The sequence below is a fragment of the Tursiops truncatus genome, chromosome 10 (assembly GCF_011762595.2).
Source record: "Tursiops truncatus isolate mTurTru1 chromosome 10, mTurTru1.mat.Y, whole genome shotgun sequence".
NCBI classification, from domain to species: domain Eukaryota; kingdom Metazoa; phylum Chordata; class Mammalia; order Artiodactyla; family Delphinidae; genus Tursiops; species Tursiops truncatus.
Window position 1 is genome coordinate 55,846,556 of NC_047043.1, and position 26,838 is coordinate 55,873,393.

Here is a 26,838-nt window from a genome sequence, read left to right on the forward strand (position 1 = left end):
ATTAAAAAAAAAAAAGAGTTAACCCTAACTTGAACTATGAATTTTCAGTTCATAGTGCGTAGGTTCATGGACTGTAACAAATGTATCACCCTGGTGCAGGACATTGATAATGGGGAGATTGTACATATGTGGGAACTCCATGTACTTTCCATTCAATCTTGCTGTGAACCTAAAACTGTTCTTTTTTTATTTTTATTTTTTTAATTTTTGCCTGCAGTTGGATCTCAGTTGCTGTGTGCGGGCTTTCTCTAGTTGCGGCGAGCAGGGGCTACTCTTCGTGCGGTGCACAGGCTTCTCGTTGCGGTGGCTTTTCTTGTTGCAGAGCACGGGCTCGAGGCACACGGGCTTCAGTAGTCGTGGTGCGTGGGCTCAGTAGTTGTGGCTTGCAGGCTCTAGAGAGCAGGCTCAGTAGTTGTGGTGCACGGGCTTAGCTGCTCTGCGGCATGTGGGATCTTCCCAGACCAGGGCTCGAACCCATGTCCCCTGCATTGGCAGGTGGATTCTTAACCACTGCGCCACCAGGGAAGTCCCCTAAAACTATTCTTAAAAAGTCTATTTTAGAAAAAGGAGGGAAACATGTTTCCTTGTTTATAATCATCTATCTCTGGAAGGAAAACAAAAAACTGATGATATTTTTTATCTGGGGTGGCTGCCAAGAAGGCTTTTCACTGTTTAACTTTTGTGCTTTTAGAATTTTAAACCATAAGCTTCTATTGTCTAGTCAAAAAAAAAATGAAATTTTAAAAATAAAATTAAAGATCATACCTTCTGAAAATCCTAAGGCAATAATTTTAAATGATGAAAAAGCTTTATATACAAACATGTTTCACTGCTGAGTTAATAATTTCACTAGCTAACGTGAGCACATACCATGTGTCAGGCATTGCATTAAGTGGACTAGCCGATTTATAAGAAAAAATTGGCATTAATTTAAACAACAAACAGAAGGGAAACAGTAAATTATGAGCAGGTCAATAAGCAACCATTAAAACGAGGTTTATAGAAAGTCTGTAATAGTATGGCTAAATCCTTATGTTAAATCAAATGGCAAGATGTAATATAATAATCATAGTTACTTTTTTTGGCCACACAGCTTGTGGGATCCTAGTTCCCTGAACAGGGATTGAACCTGGGCCCACTGCAGTGGAAGTGCAGAGACCTAAACACTGGACCTCTAGGGAATTCCCCATAGTTACTTTTTTTTTCTTAATGGAACAAAGAAAAGCTAAGCAGAGAAGAAAGACTAGAATAAATACACTAAAGTAAGTACTTCAGTATATGTGCTTGGTGAAAGTATGTAATTTTAATTTTTTCCACTCTTATTTTATAAATGTATTTTAATGAGCACACATTAAGTTGAAAAAAATACCTCCCCCTCTGTTTTTCACAATTTGGGCATCTCACACAATGGAAAGGTTAAGTGATGGAAAATTACCTGTGAGTTTGGTACTATAAAAACCAGGATCTAGACTGAGATTCAACTCTGACATTAGCTGTTTGACTTTGGGAAGTCAAGTTTCTCTTTCTTTATCCCTGACTCTGGAAATGCGGAAAATATCTCCTACTTTTCCTACAAGAGCACCTTTTAGTGTTAGATGTGCTTATTTACCTTAAGTAGCTTATTAGCATTGCATGAAGCACCATTAAAAGTATCCTTTGAGGGCTTCCCTGGTGGCACAGTGGTTAAAAATCCACCTGCCGGGACTTCCCTGGTGGCGCAGTGGTTAAGAATCCACCTGCCAATGCAGGGGACACAGGTTCAAGCCCTGGTCCGGGAAGATACCACATGCCGCCGAGCAACTAACTAAGCCAGTGCACCACAACTACTGAGCCTGCGCTCTAGAGCCCGCGAGCCACAACTACTGACCCTGTGTGCTGCAACTACTGAAGCCAGAGCGCCTAGAGCCCATGCTCCACAATAAGAGAAGCCACCGCAATGAGAAGTCCGCACACTGCAATGAAGAGCAGCCCCCGCTCTCCGCAACTAGAGGAAGCTCGCGTGCAGCAACAAAGACCCAATGCAGCCAAAAAAAAAAAAAAAAAGAAAGAAAGAAAGAAAAGAATCCACCTGCCAATGCAGAGGACACAGGTTCGAGCCCTGGTCTGGGAAGATCCCACATGCTGTGGAGCAACTAAGCCTGTGTGCCACAACTACTGAGCCTGTGCTCTAGAGCCTGTGAGCCACAACTACTGAGCCCATGTGCTACAACTACTGAAGCCCACGAGCCTAGAGCCCGTGCTCAGTAACAAAAGAAGCCGAGAAGCCCACACACTGTCACAAAGAGCCAACACAGCCAAAAATAAATTTTTTTTTTTTTAAGTATCCTTTGATTTGTTTGCTTCTTTTGAGCTCTAAGAAGCCATTCTTTGTTGTGAGGCATCCCCACCCACTTATCCCCAAGACGCTATTCTCATGTAGGCCCCACCTGCTGGCGCCTAAGAACCCAACGTCTCCTACCCTCCTCTTCCCTTAAGAGGCTCCCCTTTAGTGTTGTGCTCCTAGATTTCAAAGCAAATAAAGCCACGTCCTCATCAACAGGCTTATATTCTCTGTCTTATGCCCCCTCTCTATTCTCCTGTGTCTTCTCCTCATCCCACTCCACCTCAAAACCCACACAAAAGTCCTGAACACGAGATTTTACTCAGTTAGTGTTAGTGAGGCTTCCCTTTTCATGGAAACGAGAAGTCCAGAGCTTGAAGTGAAATTAGATCCAACAATGGAAGGTATCAAAATCTACATAAAACTATTCAGAGTACCCAAAATGTCCACTCAAATCCCAATCATTTCTTTTTTCTCTGATTAAACATGAATTTTTTCAAGGAGAAACTGGTCTTAAATGTGTTCTCCTATTTAAATCTATATGTTATATTTTAAATAGCCTGTAGATTAAGCATGAAATCACAGCCCAATTACAAGGATATTCTTAAGAAAAAATACATTATGATAAAAAAAATTGACCTTTGTTTTCAATAACCAGATTTATAAACTTTTGCAACATCTATCACTCAAAACCAATTACTGGCAGTTAGTTATTATATACCACTCATTTTATTCTCAAGACAACCCTAGTAAGTAACCTCATTATTCTTTGGGGAGGATGGGAAAAACTGAGGCTCAGAGCGGTAAGGTCAGACACCCATTAAGTGGCAGAGAAGCCATCAAACTTAAGACTATCTAGTTCTGAGTCTATTTTCTTAATTTTTAGGACACATTGCCTTGTGCTCAACATACAAAACATTCATCCCAGGCGAAGATTTGAGTCCTAATCTCCTAAGAATTTAGAAAAAAAAAGAAGTGTTTTCATATTGATACAAGTCTTTCCACCCTAGTTATATCCCGAGTTTTATTCCCCAGCATGAAGCCTCTGATGTCGAGCAAGCGCTGAGCTGTGCCTGAAGGATTTCCCACAGTTAGCACATTCATAAGCTTTCTCTCCAGTGTGAATTCTGTAATGTTCACTAAGGTGTGCTTGCTTGCGGAAGGTTTTTTCACACTCACTACACTTAAAAAGTTTCTCTCCAGTGTGAGTTCTCTCATGTTCAACAAGGGAAGAGTTCTGAATGAAGGCTTTACCACATTTGGTACATATGTAGGGCTTCTCTCCTGAGTGGATTCTCTGATGCTGCCTGAGGCACGCACTCTGATTAAAGGCTTTCCCACAGTCATTACACTTATAAGGTCTATCTCCAGAATGACTTCTCTGATGACGAGTTAGGCATATGCTCTGACTGAAGGCTTTGCCACACTCGCTGCATTTATAGGGCTTCTCTCCAGTATGAATTCTCAGGTGTTTAACAAGGGATGGACTCTGACAAAAGGCTTTGCCACATTCATTGCATTTATAGGGTTTCTCCCCAGTATGAATTCTCAGATGCTGGACAAGGACTGCTTTTGTTTGAAAGGCTTTCTCACATTCATTACATTTATAAGGTTTCTCTCCCGTATGAATCCTCAGATGTTGAGTAAGATTTGACTGTTTCCGGAAACAAGTTCCACATTCAGTACAAACATAGGGTTTCTCTCCCGTGTGAATCTTCTGATGCTGGGTAAGAGATGATCTCTGAGTAAAAAACTTTCCACATTCACTACACTTGGAAGGTTTCTTCTGTCTTTTAAGTCTCTGATGTTTCACTTGCAGTGAAATCTGGCTGGAACTCATGCTTTTTGTAACACGATGAAGGGGGTGTCTAATAGGTTGCAGTTTAAAAGAAACTGTCTCTCAGATTCAGAATACTTACAAGGTACTTTCTCAAAGATGATTATCCTTAGAGTAACACTGTTCTCCTGTGAAAGGTCTGTGTGCATATGGTGTCCTCCCAGTCATTCCTGCAGGATTTCCCCTTCTAGTCCTTATTCAGCATGCATCTTCAACTTCTCCTAATGTGAACCCCTGATGACCAGGCTCTCTGACCCTCCATGTCTTTTCAAGTCATTTAACACTGTGCCATCAGGCTTGATTTTCTTGCCTGAAAAAAACATTCACAAAGGAAAATGTCCTCTGTGCAGAAGAGAGGACCTGCATTGTGAAGTCTTGATTTTTATTCTCTTCTCAATAATAGAGAAAGAAGATCACAATGACCTGGGGAAAAGATTAGAATAGGTGATTGGGAGAAAGAGATTAAGTAGTGACAGGTTTTGGTAAATCTATAAACTTCCCTATTGTGATTGATTCTGAAACACTCAAATACTAAAAACTGACCCAGGTAATTTAGGATCATCCAGAGTGATAAATATCAGGAGAATGTGAAAGGAATAAGTATATTAATCTTGGGTAAGTTAAGTGTTGGGGAAAATTACCACTCACCTACCGTTTCTAGTCCTCAAAAATGGGTGAAAAGTAATTATATTTCCTTAGGTTGCCTATAATCAGTACCTTGGCAGACCAGTGATAATTGAAGAGTTCCTCTTTCAAGATTTCAAAGGTGATTCAGGCTGTAACTTTTGCTAGGTCCATCTCACCTATCCTTCCCTATTCACTCACCTTGATAGGTGTCTCTTTGGACCTCTCTTTCTCTCCAAAACATTCAGCCCCTAGGTACAACTGGGAAGGATCTAGGTTTGAAAACTAGAGTTCCGCTTAATGAAAGAAAATAAGATATCACTGTTTTGTTTACATAAAAATAAGACAGAGGTGGTCCTTAAGGAAGAAGCCCCCATTGGACAGTAATTTCACTATAGCATCATGATCCAGGATCTGGCCCTCACCCTTGAAGCCAAAAAATGCTTCAAAATCTGACGTGTACTAATCAAATTCACAAGGAGAGTGATGTAGAAAACATAAAGTCACTTCACCAGTTTACAGTGAAAATTTTATATGCTTAATGTCCAGCTGGTTAATATATTCTCTCCAGTATAGAAAAACTGTATGGGAACCAAACTGTTGTCATCAGGACACTCCTTAGGAAGCACAGAACTGGAGAAAGAGTGGACTACTTAGACAATCTTAACGGCATCAAACTTTGAACCTGATGCTCTCAATAAAGGTGCACAGAATCAGAGAATGGATATTCAGGAACCACACATCAGAGCAACCTCTTCTCTGGATGGTCTGGAGAAACAAACACATTCTTATTCCCTGAGGCCTCCTTCTATTTTAGTTTTCTAATTATACAAGTTACACATGGATGTATCCTCACCTTAAAATATTTAGATAATATGGAAGTATACAGGATAAGACAGTAATTTTTATAACCATCACCACCCCACTCTACCCAAATGAAACCACCCCCTTCCCAGAGATAACTTGGAGTATATTCTTTCAGTCTTTTTTCTCCATATTTTTAACACACATATAGCATTTGATTCTTTTTACATAAATAAAATCGTTGTATAGATGCTGCTATACAATTTGATTTTTTTTCACCAAGGAACGTGTCTTTGAGATCATTTCATGTTGGTACATACAGATCTACTGGGGCTGAGAGTCAACTGGTACACACTGGAGTATCTGCACAAATGGTTTACAGTTGGAATCTCCAAAATATACAAACAGCTCATGCAGTTCTATGTCAAAAGAAACAAACAACCCAATCAAAAAATGGGCAGACATTTCTTCAAGGAAGGAATACAGATGGCCAAAAAGAACATGAAAAGATGCTCAAATCACTAGTTATCAGAGAAATGCAAATCAAAACTACAATGAGGGGCTTTCCTGGTGGCGCAGTGGTTGATAATCTGCCTGACAATACAGGGGACACGGGTTCGAGCCTTGGTCTGGGAAGGTCCCCCATGCCGCGGAGCAACTGGGCCCGTGAGCCACAACTACTGAGCCTGCGCGTCTGGAGCTTGTGCTCCGCAACAAGAGAGGCCACGACAGTGAGAGGCCCGCGCACCGTGATGAGGAGTGGCCCCCGCTTGCCGCTACTAGAGAAAGCCCTCGAACAGAAATGAAGACCCAACACAGCCAAAAATAAATAAATAAATAAAAATTTTAAAAAAACTAGAATGAGATATAACGTCACACAGGTCAGAATGGTCATCATCAAAAAGTCTGCAAACAATAAATGCTGGAGAGGGTGTGGAGAAAAGGGAACCATCTACACTGTTGGTGGGAATGTAAATTGGTAAAACCACTATGGAGAACAGTATGGAGGTTCCTTAAAAAACTAAAAATAGAACTACTATATGATCCAGCAATCCCACTCCTGAGCATATATCCGGAGAAAACCATAATTTGAAAAGATACATGCACCCCAGTGTTCATTGTAGCACTATTTACAATAGCCAGGAAGCAACCTAAGTGTCCATCAACAGAGGAATGGGTAAAGAAGATATGGTACATATATACAATGGAATATTACTCAGCCATAAAAGAGGACAAAATAATGTCATTTGCAGCAACATGAATGGACCTAGAGATGATCATACTAAGTGAAGTCAGACAGAGAAAGACAAATATCTTATAATTCCACTCATATGTGGATATAATTTTTAAAAATGGTACAAATGAACTTATTTAAAAAACAGAAACAGACTTACAGATATCGAAAACAAACTTATGGTTACTGAAGGGGTAACATGGCGAGGAGGGATAAATCAGGGTGTTGGGATTTACATACACACACTACTATATATATATATAAGATAGATAACCAACAAGGACCAACTGTATAGCACATGGAACTCTACTCAATATTCTGTGATAACCTGTATGAGAAAAGAATCTGAAAAAGAATGAATATATGTATATGTATAATTGAATCACTTTGCTGTACACCTGAAACTAACACAACATTGTAAATCAACTATAATCCAATAAAAATTTTTTTAATGGTTTACAGTCAAGAGACTGATTTGATTGGGCAGTCTTGTACCACACTGGTTGTTAATATATTGACTATTTTGTGTAAATCTATCTTTATCTGCTGTATAAACTTCCAGTATGGACATATATATACAAAAATAAACTCTAAGTGGTTTAAATAGCTAAACATAAAACCAAAACTCTAACCACACCTTTATTTCCTTTATTTTTATTGTCCAAAATAAAAAGGTTTTCTTTTCTTAATCATACAGGGGGGGGAAAAAAAAAGCTCATTCTGTAAAACAGTCAGTTAGTCCAAAAATGAAATTACTTGAAATCCTACCACCCAAAAGAAACAGTTGGTATTTTGATGAATTTTCTTCTAGGATCTCTCAATGCACATATGGGCACATATGTGTACATGTATTATGTGTACATATTAGACTAGACTGAATTCTGCAGGATATAAATAGTCTATTATATCTATTCAAAAAGTTACCTAAAAATCCAGTTCACCCAGTACTATTCTTACTTACTTTAACAGATACCCAGGCTCCACACTGCCTTCTGATGGCCAATAACAATGGCAGTTGTGATTACTTAAGCTCTTGTTCCAAACGAGGCCAGAAGCCCATTGCATACCCTCTGAGGAAACACTTAATCACCTTTGCAATGGGTCTTCCAATAATTTACTATCAGTTTCTGACCACTACACCATTAGAGCATCATACTTAGCAGTTCAGCAAGTGGTTTCAGTGTGTTCCACCAGATGACTGCAGTTTAAGTTCATGTGATAAGAAATTACTGAGACTTCCCTGGTGCACAGTGGTTACAAACCCGCCTGCCAATGCAGGGGACACGGAGTCGAGCCCTGGTCCAGGAAGATCTCACATGCCGCAGCTAAGCCCGTGCGCCACAACTACTGAGCCTGTGCTCTAGAGCCCACGAGCCACAAGTACTGAGCCCGCATGCCACAACTACTGAAGCCTACATGCCTAGAGCCGGTGCTCTGCAACGAGAAGTCACTGCAACTAGAAGCCCGCGCGCAGCAACAAAGACCCAACGCAGCCATAAATAAATAAATATTTAAAAAATTACTTCACACTCTGATCTATCCTATTACCAATTACTCCATAGCCTTCTTTCACAATAAGCCACTCTAAATCTGATTTAAGTAAGATGGTCCCATTTCTGGGTGGTTCTGTGTTTTCAGTCTGCAGGGTTTAGGTATAGTGGTCACTGCTGGGTCCCACCTTAGGTCTGCCTACTGAGCAGCCCCATCTTGGGCTCTCTAGTTAGATTTCACTTACCCAGAGACAAGCTGTTAGGAATACAAGTGACTAAAGTTTGTCTCCTGGGGACTCTTCTCATGAGGAAGAGCAGGAATTTGAGGCACAGAGGGAGGAGAAAGAGCACCCATAAATTGTCAGCCTACTTCCTTCATACTCTGGATTCAAGGGAATCCAGGAATAGCCCATCCCTAACCAAGTGACTATTTTAAATCTGAATGAATGTCCTTGTTCTCGTAGGCATGTATCACCAATGACAAAAAGTCAGTGAGATGTGACAATGAACAAAGAAAGAGGGCAGGTGCTCTTGAGGACCAAGCATCCTGGGGTAAAAATTCCTCCACCAGAGATAAGATTGGAGCCCAAAGGCACCTCCCCACCCCCAAACCTAATGGAGAAGTCACTGACTTCAGAAATCAAAGACTATGGGGCTACAGTAAAAGGCAGTGAGATAAGCAGTGGACTCAGTCAAGAGGTCTGGGTTCTAGTCTCTGCTCTGCCCCTAACTTGCTTAATGACCTGAAGCAAGTCACTCAATTTCAACTGTGACTTTTTAAATCTGTGAAATGAAAAACTAGATGATATCTAAAGCTTCCTCTAGTACCAACACTTTGTGATTCTTTGACTCTAAAAACAGATGGAAAAGAGCAAGAACATCAAATCAAGCCCTTCCAGTCCCTCTTTGATTGAAGCTGGTTATTCATTTCTGTGAAAAGTACTAACTGAGCAGCTACTATGTGTCCAGCAGTGAGATGCCCTCTTGTTAAGAATAGGCTGAGTCAATAGCAGGGCAACACCCCAGCACTTAGTCTCCCACAGTCAGAGGCCTATTAATTTCAGGCAAATAAGACTGCCTCGGTGTGAAGCAAAATCTCCAACAAAAGACAGGGGGTGTCTGTTGGAAGATGTTAAGAACCCCTCCTAAAAGGAAAGGTTTTAAGAACCCCTCTGAATAGAAAGGAAAGACCACCATATCAAAAGGCAGTGACCCGGTTTCCAGTCTAATCCATCCCAATCCACTAGCACCTCTTGACACTGAACAACTAATTATCTTCAAACTTCTAATTAGATTAAGTTACTCTTCTAAACAATTTTAATATTCAGGTCAAGTATGAACCACCACATTTCTTCCTTGAGGAAAAGTTTTATTCACGCTTCCAAGGCACTTCCTCAACATTCTGGAAAAATTTCACACGTCTCTACTATAGCTCCTTCCACTCTGTGTTTAATACTCTGATTACATCCCGTTTTCCTCTACCAAACTTGAAAACAAATATAGCATGGGCTCGGGGCTAGTGGTCTCTGGGTTTGAATCCCTGTTCCACCATTTATTAACTAAGTGATATTGGGTAAGTTACTCTTTCTGTACTCCATTTTTAACAAATGTTAAATGGAGCTGATAATAACTACTTCATAGGGTGATGATGCATAAATGAGTTAACACATGGAACGTATTTAGAAGAATACTGACTGATAAGCATTCAATAAATAGTACCTGCTGTTAAATTATTATTGATGTCTTTGTACAGCACCTATCCTGTTGCTATTAGAGAGGATATAAACTTAATGAAAGGAAAGAGATAACTTGCACATATACTTAATCAACCCGTACAACTCTGTGAAGTGGCAAAGCGAGGAATAGTATTCGCTTTTGGAACAGAGAAAACGGAACTTAGGGGTTCGCTGGCTCAAGTACATGCAAATGCAACCCCGGCCTCCCAACTCCCAGACCAGGGCTCTGGGACAGCCTTCGACCCTCCCTCTGCAGGGGAGCCGGTCCCGGTCCCCGGGCCTCCGCTCCAAAGGGCCCTGCTCGGCCGGAATGAAGAGGTGCTGCGGCCGACTGGGTTCCTCCTGGAACCAGCCGCAGCCGGGTACGGCCTACTCCGCTCACCACGCGCTCCCCGCGGCGCCGCCGGCCACACCTCTCCACCCTCTGTCATCTGCGCGCTCCTGGGCCGCCCGCGCAGCTCTTCCTGGCCACTCTGGGCCGCCATGACGTCACCAGTCCGCGCCGCGCCAGCAACCGCAGCTGTCTCCCTAGGAGGGCCGGGGGCTTCCTCCCCGGCTCAGAAACAGTGGCAAATCCATCAGTATACTTCCTCCCAGAATAAGGAGGCTGACCGCAAGTGAGACTGGGGGACGCCACAGGGAGCTCTTACTCCAGGTTAATTCACCCAGCAATTCGACCACACTGATCTTCCTAAAAACTCTTTTCCAGGTCACGGTCCTTTGGAGGTCTTCTAAAGGTTTTCCCAAAGCTTATAGAACACTCTTATACACATTCTCACCTGCTGGATAATTGGCTTCCTCAGAGGAACCGCAAACACCCTTCCGGATCTTTGTTTAACAATCAGCCAAAAGACAAGAGCTCAGATTCTCAGTGTGTGAACTTGGGCGTTACTTTACCCCTCTGTGCGCACTCCTTAATGATACCAAGTTTCACAGGGTTGTGAGCATTAAATGAGGCTAACTCGTGTAGATTACCAAGAATTTCTGGTACTTGAAAAATACTCAATAAATGTTCGTCCTATCATGTTCCCCAAATCCCAGCTCCAGTCCCCCATTGACTGAATTGGCTTCCAGGACGTTTCAAGCCTTCCAGGTAGCACCCCTGCCCCCTTTTTGGGAAACTTTAGATCCTGCTGATCCTCATTAAGGAATATTTGCGCATAAGGGCTCATCCTGACAAATGTATCCCAGGGATGAAGGCATGGGCAATGCGGCACCTGACCTACTTCCAGGCATTCCCACTGATCTGCAAGCTCAGGAAAATAGGGCTGTCTGCTTACCATCATATCCCTAGTGTGAGTAGGCTCTCAGTAAACAATTAATAAATGAATGAGATGCAGCAGTTACCTGCTCAAATTTCCAGATGGACTGTTTTCCCAAAATGGAATCCATTTAGGATGCTGAAAACAGGAGTGGAGATGCCAGACTGAAACCATCACTAACCATCTTCAGCTAAAAGGGGACCCTTTGTAGAACTGTTAGCTGACATGCCAGGGAACAATGTTGGGCTTGCCTTTCTTTTTACCCAATGTCACAGTCTCAGCAAGATAGCAGGTTCTTCCTCCATAGCCCTAACATCCCACATACCACAGAGCCTAGGCCTACTCATTTCCCCCCTAACTTTTAGGCTTCAAAGAATCTCTAAATCAGCAGGCTCCGCTGGGTGGAAACTAACCCTGGAGTGGGGTACCCTAGGCAGAGCAGGTTAGAAACAGGAATCTGGGGCTTAACTGCAATTTGGGTTGAGATTTTTCAATGAGAGGTGGAAAATGGATTGGAGGAATGGACACCAAAAATATTCCACAAAACTAAAATGATCCTAGCCCTGCTCTAGATAGCAGCTGCAAGAGAGTGAAACTAGAGCTACCCCGGGTCAAGACTAGACTTCTGCATTATGTGGAAAGAAAGACGGGGTCAAAATGTAAAATCAACTTATTTCTCACCCTCACTTACATGCAGTAAGGTCTTATTCTGTGGGCCAAAAAGCTTCTTGATCTAAAGTGAGCTTCTCCCATTCTCAGGAGTAGGGCCTAACAGACACAAGTAAAGAGGCGTCATGGAGCAGAATTACAACCAGTAAAGAGAAATCTGAGGGGAAAGAAAGGACACTGGAGTTTCAGTTTTACCTGAGACTAGGTGTGTGACCTTGGGCAAGTCCAACCATCTTTCTGTTTTCCCTTCTGTCGTTTTGAGGATCTCATGTGGCCTCATCCCGTGTCCTTCTGAAGTCACAAATTACATTTCGGCACACTGAACATAAGCAACACATTCTAATTCTTTATCATTCCAGAGCCCAAGGAAAGACATAAGCTTCCATGTTGGGGTTTCCAGCTCAACTGCTCTCCTGCCAGGCCAGCATCACAGCTCAGCTCCTGTCTCTCTTATTTCATGGATATTCCAGTTGACATAGCTGTGCTTCTACACCTGCATGGATTTTCCTCTTCCTATTGACCCTGACATCAGTATATCTGAAAGCACTTTGTTAAACTATGATGGGACATTTAAATGCCTAATTTGTAACAAAACCAAAAAAATTCTTTGCTACATATTACTTTTTCTTATGAGATCCTCTCTGTAGGATCTCATAAGAAAAAGTATCAGAGTGGACCACACACTCTGTACCTTGGAGGAAGGTGCAGAATTCTTGCTTCTGGCAAACGCTTCATGACACATTCATGTATTCACCTTTCTGCTCAGGTATACTCATGTATACCTCCTTTCTGCTGATAACTGTGGACCTAAGTCACGACCTGTAGGTGGGCATGGAGAAATGTCTGACTTGATTTTAGTTGAGCTCAACAAATATTTATTGAGTACCTACGAAATGCCAGAGACTGAGGATACAAAGATGAATAAATTTCACATGGCTCCTGCCCTGATGGAGCTGACAGTTCAGTGGAAAGAGAAAGATCTGTAAACTAGCCATTACAACCTAACATGATACATGAAATGATGAAGTTACAAAACACAGAAATAATACAAAAATATGTGAGGTCAGAAACAGCTTTGAAGAGATGTTGCCTGAGCACATTCATAAGTGACAAATGGGAGCCTCCCAGGCAAGCAGAAGCAAGGAAGGCAAATAGGCCATAGAAAACAGTATGTGCAAAGGTGCCAAAGTAGAGTCCAGAGATGATGAGTCACAGGAACTTGCACTATGGAACAGAACATGCAAGGAATGTCCTCTGAGAATGGCAAAGGGGGCCTGGGCCAGATGAGGAGCCTCAGATGCCCGTTGAGGCTAGCACTTTATTCAGAGAGAGAACAACAGAGCTGCCACAGTTGTGTCTTGCAAAGACCACCCAGAAGAAATGTGAAAGATGGCCTAGTGGGGCAAGAAACTGCAAGACTGTTTGGGAAAACATAAAAATCGCCTAGGAAATAAACCAGGGAGCTGGAATAAAGCAGCAGCAGTAGAGATGGCTTCCAGACTTAGGAGTTATGTAATGTCAACAGGATATAGTTGTTGATTGGATATGACGAGGGAAGGCTGAGGAAGAAGACAATTCCTAGACTTGGGGCCAAGCTGGAGTGGCTAGGTATATGGTGGGCCAGCAACTGAGAGAAAATCAGGAGCAAATATTGCAAGGGTGAGAAGATAGGATGAGAGTAAAGAGGATACGTTCCTTTCCTTCCTGCTTCTCCAGGAAGTAAAAATGGTACTGGACACTCTTAACCTGAGGATTAAAAACTCCACTTAATCCATGTTCTCCACTCCATTTTAGAAAATCTTTCTAACATCAACTTAGGCATCTTTCACCCTAAGGTTTTCCCATTTCTGTAGTGGAATAACTGAGGACATGGAAAGGAGACGTGACCCATGAGGCCCGCCCCCCCCAGCAAACTGGGGGCTGGCGAATAAGCCAGAACTGCAAACAGTCCTGATTGCTTTGAGCCCCCCCGGCAAACCGGGGGCATGCGAATAAGCCAGAGCTGTGAACAGTCCTGAATGCTTTGAGCCCCCCCCCCCCCCCCCCCCCGCTCCCGCCGCCGGCAAACCGGGGACCTGCGAAGAAGCATTGAGTGCTTTGGGCACTGATCCATGAGATGTCCTCAGTATAATCAGAGTGGTGGGAACTTCGTGCTGCTTTTGCGCTCAAGGACGAAGCACGGCATGTTTTCAAGAAAGCCTATTATTCCTTGTATAATTAATAAAAACATAGGTTGCTGCTTTGGCATTTCTGAAATGTTAAGAAAACAAGTCTTAAAGTGTAAACCTAGATAATGCTTTAATAAAAGCTACCACAGCAGGACAGACGGCGCTGTTTTGCCTGGGCGAGCGGCAGCCCTCTACTGCTGTGCTTCGGTACAATTCATCTCGTGTGATGAGCTTACTTTCGGCCCTGTCATAAGATAAACTACAACACATTTCTTCCTCAAGAAAATTCTCCCTTTCCTCTCTAATCACCACTCAAGACTCCAAAGATGGTAGCATATAAATATTACTCTAAATATCAGGAAGTTCCTAAAGTTTTTGGTGGGCAAAGTTTGACTAAAATATATTAATTCAACAAATAAAAATTTATTGAACATTTACTACATGCTAGCAATGAGTTTAGTGTTTTTTTCATTTAGAAAAAAAATACATTGACATTTGCTTTCAGTAGACTATATTTTTTTTCCATGAACATAAAATGTAAAGTTTTCATAGGGTTATTTTTGCCCATAAGATATTAATTTACTCAATTATGAATTGTCCTATGGCAGATTTGAGAACATAATCTTTACAGCTGGAGAGGAAAAATATGTTATTTCTGCCACATTCCCATTATTGGTAATTAATTGCTCAAACCAATGCTTGTAAGATACTTGCCCTGGGGGGGGGGGGGAAAAATCGATGCTGAGTTCCAAATAACCATTCCAGAATTAACTTACTTTAGTTTTTAAACAGTCATATTTTAAAAACTATATAAGCTTCAGAACATAGAAACTATTTCAAATACTAGTCAAAGGCTAATTTAAGATCACTTAATCTTCCAGAGCTGAATCTCTGGGTAGCAGTTAAAAACATGAAAGAGAATGGGGAAATAAAGGGGAAACATGCCCTTCCTTTCTCTCAAAAGAATAAAATACCATCACAGTCATGGCAAACCATGTTATCTCAGTTTTCAGGGATTTGAAAAAGAGGTAGTTCTCTCTAGAATTCTTTCCAAATTCATCCCACGAGAAGTGTTTCCCTAGATACTCCTAATCCGCAGGGAATGATAAATATCCTGGAAAGAGGCCCAATAAAAACAGAATTATCTGAGATCTAATGAATCCATGGTTAGAGCCACCAATGCCATGATTACACAAAACCTAGCCATCCCCATTACGGTGACCACTTCATCACTAATGCTTTCTCCTCTCTAAAGGCTAACAAACCAAGTCCCACTTTGTTAATCCTAGTGGGCCCCTCTCCCCTGGTCCCTGTGCACTAGTGTCCCAGCCAAACTTACAAGAGACAGGTGTATGCCCTAGTCTAGGACAGGGATATGTGGGTAGCTTGCTCAGTCACAGGCAGGCTTCCTGCTCTGAGGCTTCTTAGCACTAGCAGTCTAGCACAAACTATTTTCTTTCTGGGTAAGATAACAGTCCTCTGGGAAAGAGGTTAGGTCTTCCTCTCTGCTTCCTCTGAGCAGATCTGACTTCCTTCCCACAAACTGACATAATTCAAGAGAAGTCTCTCTTGATCTCTTATTTCCTTCTTAGCCCCAAGTCACCCTCCAGCTTGAAAGGATCAGGAAGCTCTCCCTCACCCTGATAAAAGCCTTCTTCACCAATTTTTCTGTAGCCATCAACCCAGCTCTTGCCACATATCCCCTTATTTGCTGAATAGATGAATGACTAAGGATTCTGTTTTCACTTGTTTCTATCTCCCCTTCACGGGAACACCTCCACAGATGGGCAGCCTCCCCACGGTGGCATAGTCAGAGCGGCCTCAGGCACCTGCAGGCTACTCAGCACTACCTCAGAGCTGCTGCCACTTTCACACCGACAATCAATTTGGAAAAGCACCTCAGCCTATGACCAGTGAACACAGGTGACAAGTTGGGAGGGTGAAGCAGGGGTGTAATAAGGGAAACACAGTGCTAACTTAAATGGCATCTCCAGGTATGAGAATGCCATGGAGACAAAGGAATGGCAAAGAGCAAGGATTTCTGTGAAAAGTAGGAACTTCTTTCCTACCCTGTATTCCCAGATGCCCACCTGGAGTAGGCTCTGCATTCTCCAAGCTCCCACCTCCATTTCTCAAAATACCTTCCTGAGTGCAGTATCCAAGGCTCCTTTATCCTTTCCTCTAGGAACTCTTCCTGTCCCTCTTCCCCAGCCAGATTCCTAGTCACTGTCTCTAGAGAACTGTCATAACCTGAATGCCAGGTTTATTCACCACTGTGAAGTTTCTGATGTCTGAAAAGAACTGAACTATGTCTGAAGAATTTTCCACATTCAAAGCATTCATAAGGCTTCTCACCAGTGTGAATCCTGTAATGTTCACTAAGGTGTGCATACTTGCGGAAGGTTTTCTCACACTCACTACACTTATAGAGCTTCTCACCAGTGTGAGTTCTATGATGTTCAGTAAGAGACGTGTTGTGAGCAAAGGCTTTCCCACATTCTTGACATTTATAGGGCTTCTCTCCAGTATGAATTCTCATATGCTGAGTGAGGCAGGTATTCTGGTTAAAGCCCTTCCCACATTCATTGCATTTATAGGGTTTTTCTCCGGTGTGGCTTCTCTGATGCCGAATAAGGCAAATGCTCTGAATGAAAGCTTTACCACACTCACTGCATTTGTACGGTCTTTCCCCTGTATGAATTCTCTGATGTTTAGTGAGTGGGGTGCTCTGAGCAAAAGCTTTGCCACATTCCTTACACTTATAGGGTTTTTCTCCAGTATGAATTCGCTGGTGTTTAATAAGGGATGGGCTCTGACAAAACGCTTTCCCACATTCCTTACATTTATAGGGTTTCTCTCCAGTATGAATTCTCTGATGCTGAGAGAGGTTTGCCTTTGTATGGAAAGTCTTCCCACATTCATCACATTTATAGGGCTTTTCCCCAGTGTGAATTCTCTGATGTTGTGTAAGATTTGAGTGTTTGCGAAACGAAGAACCACATTCATTGCATAAATAAGGTTTCTCACCAGTGTGAATTCTCTGATGATGAATGAGGTGTGTGTTCTGACTGAATGCCTTCCCACATCTATTACATTTATAAGGCTTCTCTCCAGTGTGAATTCTTTGGTGTTCAGTGAGATGTGAATGATTGCGGAAGGAATTCCCACAGTCACTACATTTATACGGTTTCTCTCCAGTGTGGATTCTCTGATGCTGAGTAAGAAATGATCGACATCGAAATGTTTTCCCACACTGCTCACATCCATATGGTTTCACTCCGGTGTGAATTCTTTGATGTCGAACAAGGAATGAGCTACGACTAAAAGTTTTCCCACATTCCTCACATGTGTAGGGTCTCGTATGAGTTCTCTGATGCTGGGTAAAGGATGAGCTCTGATTAAAAGTTTTTCCACATTCACTACATTTCCAAGATTTTTTCTGTGTAGAGAAGATCGGACATTTACTTTGGTCTGAAATCTCATTGGTGTATATGCTACTTGTCTCCCACTGATGTAGGCTCTCTTCTGTAGAAACCCTGAGATGTGTAACAAGGCTTGAGGTCAAAAGCAGGCTTCTCTCAAAATTATATTCTTGTCTAATCATTTCTGGAGGTGCTTCCTTGTGGATGAAAGCTATTCCCCCAAAACCTTCTTGGAAAAGGCATGGTCCAGAAACCTCTCTGGGAGGGTTTTCCTTCATGCTCTCACATACATATTTTTCTTCAAATGTAGAATCCTGGTATTCATCCTCTTGGGATCTCTTTGATGCTATCCCTGGCAAATCAATTTCAGAGCCATCCTGCTCTGGAGCAGGCTTGTTCACCCAACCTGAAAAAAACCACCACAGTGAGTATCTCTTGTGCAAGGCAGAGTGCAAGCCCCTGAACTTATAGGGACCTAACTTTGACAGGTCTCAGTAATGGCCTATTAGTAATGGCCAATAAGAGCAAGTGGGGGTAGGACTTCCCCTATGGCATAGTGGTTAAGAATCTGCCTGCCAATGCAGGGGACATGGGTTCAAGCCCTGGTCCGGGAAGATCCCACATGCCGCGCAGCAACTAAGCCCGTGTGCCACAATTACTGAGCCTGAAAGCCACAACTACTGAGCCCCTGTGCCACAACTACTGAAGCCCGCATGCTTAGAGCCCATGCACTGCAATGAAGAGTAGTCCCTGCTCACTGCAACTAGAGAAAGCCCGCATGCAGCAACAAAGACCCAACGCAGCCAAAAAAAAAAAAAAAAAAAGAGCAAGTGGGGCAAGTAATTCAGAGTTACAACTGGTGAAAGAGATCTGCATCAGGGTAAGGTGATCACCATTAATGAAAAATGAGTAGCTGCAGACACCAACGAAGTGACAGAATCAGAGACCAGGGAGATAAAGGGAAAAAAACAAACAATAACAGACTAAGATTCGGGCAAGACAAGAAACATGGATGGTTTGTATTCAAAGAGTGGAGAATGGGAGAATGCAAAAGTGCAAAATAGTGGAAATGAGATCAAATGAGTACCAGGGAAAAGCTGGCCTCAAGAGATGCTCACTCAATAGATGCTCACTCACATTCACCCCAGCATTCCTAAAAGAGAGGGTAATTTGCTCTCCTGAGCTTCATTCAGTTTTTCTTGTAAAAATTCCAAAGCCCTCCTGTTTCTTCCACTGGTGATCCCTTGCTTACTCACCTGGACAAATCTCTCTTTCAATCTCTCTCTTTTCAGCTCCTTGCATATTCAACATCCACAAATCTTCACTTTGCTTTGATTGTAAAAGACTTCAAGGTTGAAAAACTGGGAGCCCTGCTCATAGAGGAAAAAAAGGTGGGGGAGGGGATATCACTGTCCCAGTAAACAGAAAAACGAGACAGAGCTGTTGCCTAAGGATACTATCTGGTAACTCACACAAAACCTGTCAGGACAGCAACGTGCCTGCATCACCAAGAGTCAGGGGTGGCTTCCAGCTTTCTAGGTTAACAAACTCCATTTGTCAGCTGTCCAAGAAGTGGCAGCCAGGCAGACTGACATATTAGCAAACACTCAAGTACTTGAGAAATAAATCAGAATGTTACTTATAAAAATAAAAATAACTATGAAGTGAATGGGAATATCCATGTCAATTAGTGCACTCTTTCCACTATACAATAATCTATATGAAAAGTCAATTAATATAGTCAAATGTTGTGTTGGGAAATGGCCTCATGGCAAGGCTAATGCATTAAGTCTGATCCACCCACCTCCCCTATATGTCAAGGAGTTGGATAGTAATTAGGGATTTCTATTTGATACAACGTAGAGATATGCTGATTGTCCTTTCTTCAAGATGTCTTATCAATTCAAAATCTTTTCTTCAGGCATAGCTCAATATAAGAGTGTAGGCTGCAGTTGAAAAAACAAAAACACTCTGTGAAATAATTTTTGACTTACAAAGAGTTGCAAAAATAGTATAGAGAGTTTCTGGTTTTGGGAAAGTCAAAATCATAACTGTTCATCCAAAAATGTCTCTCCATATAACCCTGAAGTGAGAAGTAGAATTGGAAGCATTATTTCAAGAAAAACAGAAGGTAGAGAGATGGTTTACCATAATCAAGAGCTCAGAAGGCATGGAAGAACAGGATGTCTGGTGAAGTATATAATAAGGCTGGCCCTGTGGAATTCTCATCAAGGTCTCTGCCTCGGTGTTGAGTTTTAGAGGTTTAAGAGGATCCTATCTGGGATTTCCTGATCCTCTTCCATAGCAGGGACATAAAGTGGACCCACTGCAGAATCCTACAGAGACTCATGAAGTAGGGTGGGGTTTGGCTATAATCAGAGCTAGACAATGGAAAAAAAGTCAGAAATGCCCCCGCCTACCCAGAGCTTATGTCACAGCTCAACAAAGACACTAACACCAGTAGTTACAAATAAGGGAATTATAAAAGGAGAAATATTGGGTCCTGTAGAATGCAGAGCAGAGGGGACCTAATCTAAGCTGGGATAGAGATAAGAAGATAAATAAGAATAGATAAGATAAGAAGAGATAAATAAGAATTAGACAGGTGAAGAGGGAAAAGAAGATACTAGAGAGATGAAACAGAATATACAAAAGGAATCAAGCCCCATACTTTGGAAGAATGAAAGAGATCTAGTAAGGCCAAAGTATTAGGCACTAGAAATAAGACATGAAGCCCAGGGCAAGCAAATTCAACCCTGCAAATCACTTTAAGGAATTTACCCTAAAGTGAGCAAAAAGCCATAAAAAGTATTGGAAAAGGTTTGAAAAATATGTGACATGATTAGATCTTCTATTACACACACACACACACACACAAACTTATCCTTTTGCTCATAGAGCAAAGTGTGTACAAGGGCTGGGACTCAGGAAACTATGCTCTGCCACAGCCCACATGAGCAGGCTATTTATCTGAAAAAGGTGACAAATTAGATAATATCCACGAGTCATTCCAGCTCCAACGTTCTGTGAAACCCCTAACTAAATTTTTTTTTTTTGGGCTGTGCCGCACAGCTTGTGAGATCTTAGTTCCCTGACCCCAGGGACTGAACCCAGGCCCTCAGCAATGAAACCTCAGAGTCCTAACCACTGGACCACCAGAGAATTCCCTAAATGAGTTAATTAATTCACGTAAAGCATTTATAAAGATATCTGCCACATATCAGGCACTCAACAGGGGTTAGGATTATGTTTGAGAAGGACAGGTTGGTGACAACCACTGTCCTCCAGTCGTGGATCATCTGAGCTGTTTGTCTACGCCAAAAGTTAGCAAACTTTGCCTTTGTAGTTTGAAAACAGAACTAGACAATATGTAAACAAGTGATCTTGGTTGTGTTTCAATAAATTTTTTTTTAACAAAAACAGGTGGTAGACCAAAATTTAGCCCATGAGCCACAGTCTGCTGTCCCCCTGGCCTCTAAGTTGCCCAGAATAGGATGTATAGGTGCTTCCACAAATACATAATGTGGAATAATCTGTTGGTGATTTTAAGATGCTGAAAAGATCTATCTGAATCCAGATTTGGGGAAAACGGGTATTATGGTGAATGGACATATATATCTCCATCCTCATCTTGCTAAACTAAAAGGGATCTGGCTTCCTCCTCATGCCTTGTAAGCTTTCTCCCTGCTGCCACTTCCCTATCCCTCTAGAAGGATTCTGGGGAAGCCAGGTGGGGTTTTCCAAGAATTTGAAACTACAATTCCTTCAATAAGACCACACTTAAATGTACTCTTCTCTGAAGCCCTTCTTGATTTGCCTGTTGGCCCCAAGTAATGTATTCTTCTAGGCTGCAGCAGCACACTGGATCTATCTCTTCTGCAGCCTTGGGTCATTCAGTAGCAATGTGTCCTCGGATAAGTTACCTATTCTCTCGTACCTCAATTTCCTCACAAAAACCTAGATAATACGTTGCTGTGAAGGCTAAATAAATTAGCGCAACTGCTTAAAACAGTGCCTGGTGCACGTTAAGTGCCAAATAAATGTGTTTTAAAACATTACCACAGAAATCTGCTCACACATATATCTTCCAGCACTACAGTGGAAGCGTCTTCCCATTTGGCAGGCTCTGAGGTCACTCATCCTGTAGCCCCGCCTCCAAACCCTGTGTAATATTTGGCAAGTAATGGATAGTAAATTTTTGTTGTTAGACGTTAACATTTCCATACGTGCTATCATGTACATGCTATCAACTGAGCTTTAGAGAGAAAAGAAGGTAGTGACAGTCCAACTTTATAAAGATCAAGAAACCGGCTCTATCGTGGGTAATTATAACCCAGGTCTCGAGACTCCTTAGCTAGTGCGCTTTACACTATTTGCCTTCTGCTCTTAAGTCGGTCCCTTAAAAAAGTTTGAGTTGCAGGACTTGTTGGGGGAAGCAGCTGGTATCCAGACCGAGAACTCTGGCCCCAGGATTTCATTTCCGAACACGGGTCCTAGGTCTTGATCATTTATCCATCACTCAATCATCATTCATTCATTCATTTATTCACTCCACCATCTTCTTAGGCGTGTCCTGTGTGCCAGGCCCTGGTGAGTGCAGAGTTGAAGCTGCAAGTCGGGCCGGGCCGCCGGGAGTTCGGAGCCGCCGTGCAGGCAGCAACCCGGGGAGAACAAGGCCCGGGCGGGCTTACTACATAAACCTGGGCCGCCGCCACAGCCGAGACGCACCCGGAGCCGCTGCCTTCCCCTCCCTTGGGCCCCGCCCGCTCACCGTGATGTCCCGCGGCTCCCAGCGGGGCGGCGACCACGGTCCCGGAGGTACACGGAAACCCAAGGCGCAGGATCACCTGCCCGGACCGGAACAACAGCAGCGCGGCCGGTAGTGCGTCATCAGCGACCCCGAAGAGCAGCCCTCGCTTGCCTCTCTAGGAATCGGGAGGAGCCTCTCGATAGGGGCCTCATAGAAGGCGATTGGGGCCTGGTTTCCCTCCAAGCCCAGTGGCGTGCCTGATGTCCCATGAAAGACTGCCTTCACCCGGAACACAGTGACCACCTCATGTCTGGGGAAAACTGTAGATGGGGGCGTTAGGGTTGGAAAGAGTGCTAAGTGGGAGTCAGAATGGGCCATCTCGGGCTTCCCTGTTGGCGCAGTGGTTAAGAATCCGCCTGCCAATGCAGGAGAGGTGGGTTCGAGCCCTGGTCGGAGAAGATCCCACATGCCACGGAGCAACTAAGCCCGTGCGCTATAACTACTGAGTCTGTGCTCTAGAGCCCGCGAGCCACAACTACTGAAGCCCACGCACCTAGAGCCTGTGCTCTGCAACAAGAGAAGCCACCCAATGAGAAGCCCACGCATCGCAACGAAGAGTAGCCCCCGCTCGCCGCAACTAGAGAAAAGCCCGTGCGTAGCAACAAAGGCCCAAGGCAGCCAATAAAATAAATAAATAAAAAAATTTTTTTTTTAAAAAAAGAATGGGCCATCTCAGCAAGGGAGTAGTACATTCCATGTGCTAAAAATAGCTCCTGATTATGAACCTTGACCTCAACTCTGGGCTCTGACCAGGGAGGCCAGCCTGGTGCTTCTTCTGGGTGTGAGTGGTCTGGTGGCAGACGAGATGGGAGCTCTGGCCCAAGGCCTTCCTGCACTGGGTGTGGCAATAGGTCTTCTTGCCTGTGTGGCTCTGCGGGTGCACCAGGAGGCAAGGGCTTCAGCTGAAGGCCTTGCAGCACTCAGGGCACACGTAGGGCTTCACCCCAGTGTGCACCCTCTGGTGCAGATCAGGTGGGAGCTGCACGTGAAGGCCTTCCCACACTCCCCGCACCCACATGACTTCTCCCGTGTGCACTCTCTGGTGGACCATGAGAGTGGAGCTCTGGCTGAAGGGCTTGCCACACTCAGTACACGTGGGGAGATTTTTGCTGGGGGCAAGAAGTGTTTTGTTTGTTTTTTAACTTTCATATACCCCCTGATAAAAAGGAAACAAGATTGGAAATGCACCATGCAAGGAAGTAGAATGACACTCCCTCTGGGATAAAGATATATCAATAACTGGTCTTTCATGGGCCTTCTACTTTTTCAGAATAAAATGAAAACACACACTCATTCACAAGAGAGGTACTTGAAAAGAGGTGAAAAGAGCAGAGTAAAGGCACCCATCTATCCACAAGTCTATCTGTAGCATCAGTCATATAAAGATTCTACGTACATTAAATCAATATATTCCTGAATTGAATTCCCTTTGAATTAAAAATTACCATTGAAAAAAGTTCATTAACAAGTCTCTCCTCACTTACTTGTCTGCAGGCTGTTCAGAATGCCCTGCTGTCCTGCTCCCCTCTTCTCTGGCTTCCCCAATGCACAGACCTCTGGAATCTCGCCCTGGAGTCTTTCAAAGAATTCTCCTTTCAGTTTGCTCTAGAATCAAATCCTCCTTTTCAACTTTGGTCTCACTATCTGAGCAAGGCATAGAAGATAAAAACAAATAATATATAGCAAAAAGAAAAGGAGAATCAGCTTTATATTCTAGACAGGTAAAAGAGACTATATTGGGATTTGAGGAAACCCAATAAATGACTTCTCTCTTTAAAGAAGCAACATGGGGGAATTCCCTGGTGGTCCAGTGGTTAGGAGTCCGTGCTTTCACTGTTGAGGGCCTGGGTTTGGGGAAATTAGATCCTGCAAGCCATGGGGCATGGCCAAAATAAATAAATAAATAAAAGTAAAGAATCAACATAGCACTGGGGCCAGACTGCTGAGGTGAAATCCTGCCTCTGTCACAAGCAGTTACTTGACCTCTCTGTGCCTCAGTTTTCCTATCTGTAGAATAGGTTAATGCTAGTACCTATTTCATGATGTTTTTAGAATTAAAAAATTTAATGTCCATAAAGTGTTAGCTAGGTAAGTGTTAGCTATTAGTAAAATTCTCTGCTCAGTTGACAAATAAGATATGCAAAGACCAATATATTATCTTTATTACTGAAAAGCTGATATTGTTGAATGTGCCTTATAGTTGCAGGCAAGTGAGGTTACTAACACCGAATCCCAGGATTAGACAGCACTAAGCACCCAGGGACACAGTGCTGGGCAACCATGGGTTTGCCCCTGTAACACCTGCAGCAAAGAAGAACAGGACAGACACATGGTCTCTGTGGAAAAACTGGACCCTAAGGGTAGGAAGGAGGAGGGCTGGCTTTCACACAGTCCACTTCTTTTCCAAAGTCATCAATCAAATCCAATCCCTTTTTGTCCTAGGGCAAGAGTGAGTGTGGGGTCAGAGAGAAGATTCAAGTGTTACACCAGTGAGCTTCCTGAAACATCAGGAGTGAGGGAGTAGAGTACTTAAATTCATAATTTTTCTATACACGCACCATGGTTTCAGAGTATGGGCAGAGGAAGAAAAAAATAAAAAGAAAGAAAGGGCAGTAAAGGAAAGCTTGCATTCTGGGGAAGAGGCGGAGATGGCTCTGTCACCAGAGATGTTGTGCCCAGGGAGGACCAAGCCTGCAGATGTAAAGACTGCCAAAACAGGAGGGGACACACGGGATGTCTTGGGAACTGGCCAAAGCAGCAAGTGAAGGTCAGAGAAGGGCTTGGATGTGGACTGTGGGGTCCTAGGAGTCAAGGAGCTTGAGCACATCCCCCTTGCCAGCGAGAGACAGGCAGGATGAAAACTCCTGAGAGGGAACTGAGGGGTCCATGCAATCAGGTAGGGCAGGGGAGCAGGGAGCTACGAGGTAGGCAGGGTCAAGGGCCTGCTGTGGGCAAAGCCAGGCACTGGGATTGGCAGTGGGGCAGGGAGGTGGTGCACAGAGGTGTGGATCCCCAGCCTCACAGCCTACAAGCTTAGTCTAGGTGGGAAGAGAGAACAGAGTGGCCGACCCTCCAAATCGGTGGGGATGGACACACTCTGCCCCTTTTCACCCCACATCTACAGGAAATAGAAAAGGAAAGAAGACCCACTCAAGGAGGTCCAGGAGACGGAACTCGGCCTTTGCTTCCAGGAGGGCTGCAGAAGCAGGGGAGCATCAAAATGCCAAGGAAGGGCTTCCCTGGTGGCGCAGTGGTTAAGAATCCACCTGCCAATGCAGGCAACATGGCTTTGAGCCCTGGTCCGGGAAGATCCCAAGTGCCGCAGAGCAACTAAGCCCGTGCGCCACAACTACTGAAGCCCGTGCGCCACAACTACTGAAGCCTGCGCGCCTAGAGCCCGTGCTCCACAACAAGAGAAGCCACCGCAATGAGAAGCCCGCGTACCGCAATGAAGAGTAGCCCCCGCTCACCACAACTAGAGAAAGCCCCTGCGCAGCAACGGAGACCCAATGCAACCAAAAATAAATAAATAAAATAAATTTATTTTTTAGAAACCGCCAAGGAAGCTCCTTAGCGGAGCAGTCCAGTTTCCTCCCTTTGGGACTGGGAGAGCCAGGGAGGGAAGACTCAAGCCCAACACTGGGAAAGAGTGATACCTGGTCAAACTGTTTTTGAACACATTCTCGAAGAGCAAAGAACAGTTTGGAGGGTAGAGGTGGCCAGGGTCTACCTCAGTCCAGCCTGAGCCCTCACTGTGGTCTTATCTCCCATTCCCTAACCCCCTTCTCGGCTTCCCTGAACTTTCTGGTCATATTCATGCTCCCTAAAAAAGATTTCTTGACTGTTTCTTTTCTCTCATCTTCCTCATGGCCCGGAGCAGTCAATACTTGTCCTTCTACTCACCACAACTGCCCAGCCACCCAGCCATCCACCATCTGGGACTGGCTCAGGTCGTACCTGCCTCAGGGAGTCTTGGTCTGCCCCTCCCCAAGCTCCCAGTGACTGCCCCCCTCCTGTCTCCTCAACCACCTCGGCTATCCATCCCCACTGCTTTGACAAATGACTTCATATTTTTTTGTGAATTAGCTTTCTCTTTCCCATCTGTCCATTTTATCTTCCCAATGAGGCTATGAGTTTCTGCAGGGCCACAGCTGAATCCTACGATGCCTACAGCCTTCCTAACCTGGTGCATTGGTGCAGGTCTCCGTGAGGACACAGTGCTGGCTAGGCATAATTCCTGCCCTCAAATCTGCCAAGAGGAGGGACTTCCCTGGTGGCGCAGTGGTTAAGAATCCACCTGCCAATGCAGGGCACACAGGTTTGAGCCCTGGTCCGGGAAGATCCCACATACCGCAGAGCAACTAAGCCCGTGTGCCACAACTACTGCTACTGAGCCTGTGCTCTACAGCCCGTGAGCCACAACTACTGAGCCTGCGTGCCACAACTACTGAAACCCGTGAGC

At 43.8% G+C, this 26,838-nt stretch overlaps 1 protein-coding gene across 8 annotated transcripts in view; it reads right to left on the reverse strand.

Annotated features, from left to right (window-relative positions):
• Window positions 1–3,050: 3,050 nt before the first annotated feature.
• The window catches only part of LOC101327403 (uncharacterized), a 42,597-nt gene continuing 18,809 nt past the window's right edge, over window positions 3,051–26,838 (reverse strand). For 2 of the 8 annotated variants that reach the window (XM_073811027.1, XM_073811029.1), the window contains 3 exons: window positions 23,861–24,020; window positions 18,823–18,936; window positions 14,548–17,972 (listed from right to left, as the gene is read on the reverse strand). In XM_073811027.1, the coding sequence (XP_073667128.1) occupies window positions 16,408–17,972; window positions 18,823–18,877 (1,620 nt within the window). In that variant the 5' untranslated portion in view covers window positions 18,878–18,936; window positions 23,861–24,020 and the 3' untranslated portion in view covers window positions 14,548–16,407. Of the gene's footprint in view, window positions 4,104–5,004; window positions 5,013–14,547; window positions 17,973–18,653; window positions 18,720–18,822; window positions 18,937–22,337; window positions 23,023–23,397; window positions 23,471–23,860; window positions 24,021–26,838 lie in introns of those variants that run through there. The other 6 variants (XM_033864619.2, XM_019946787.3, XM_073811031.1 and 3 more) reach the window with 6 other exon arrangements.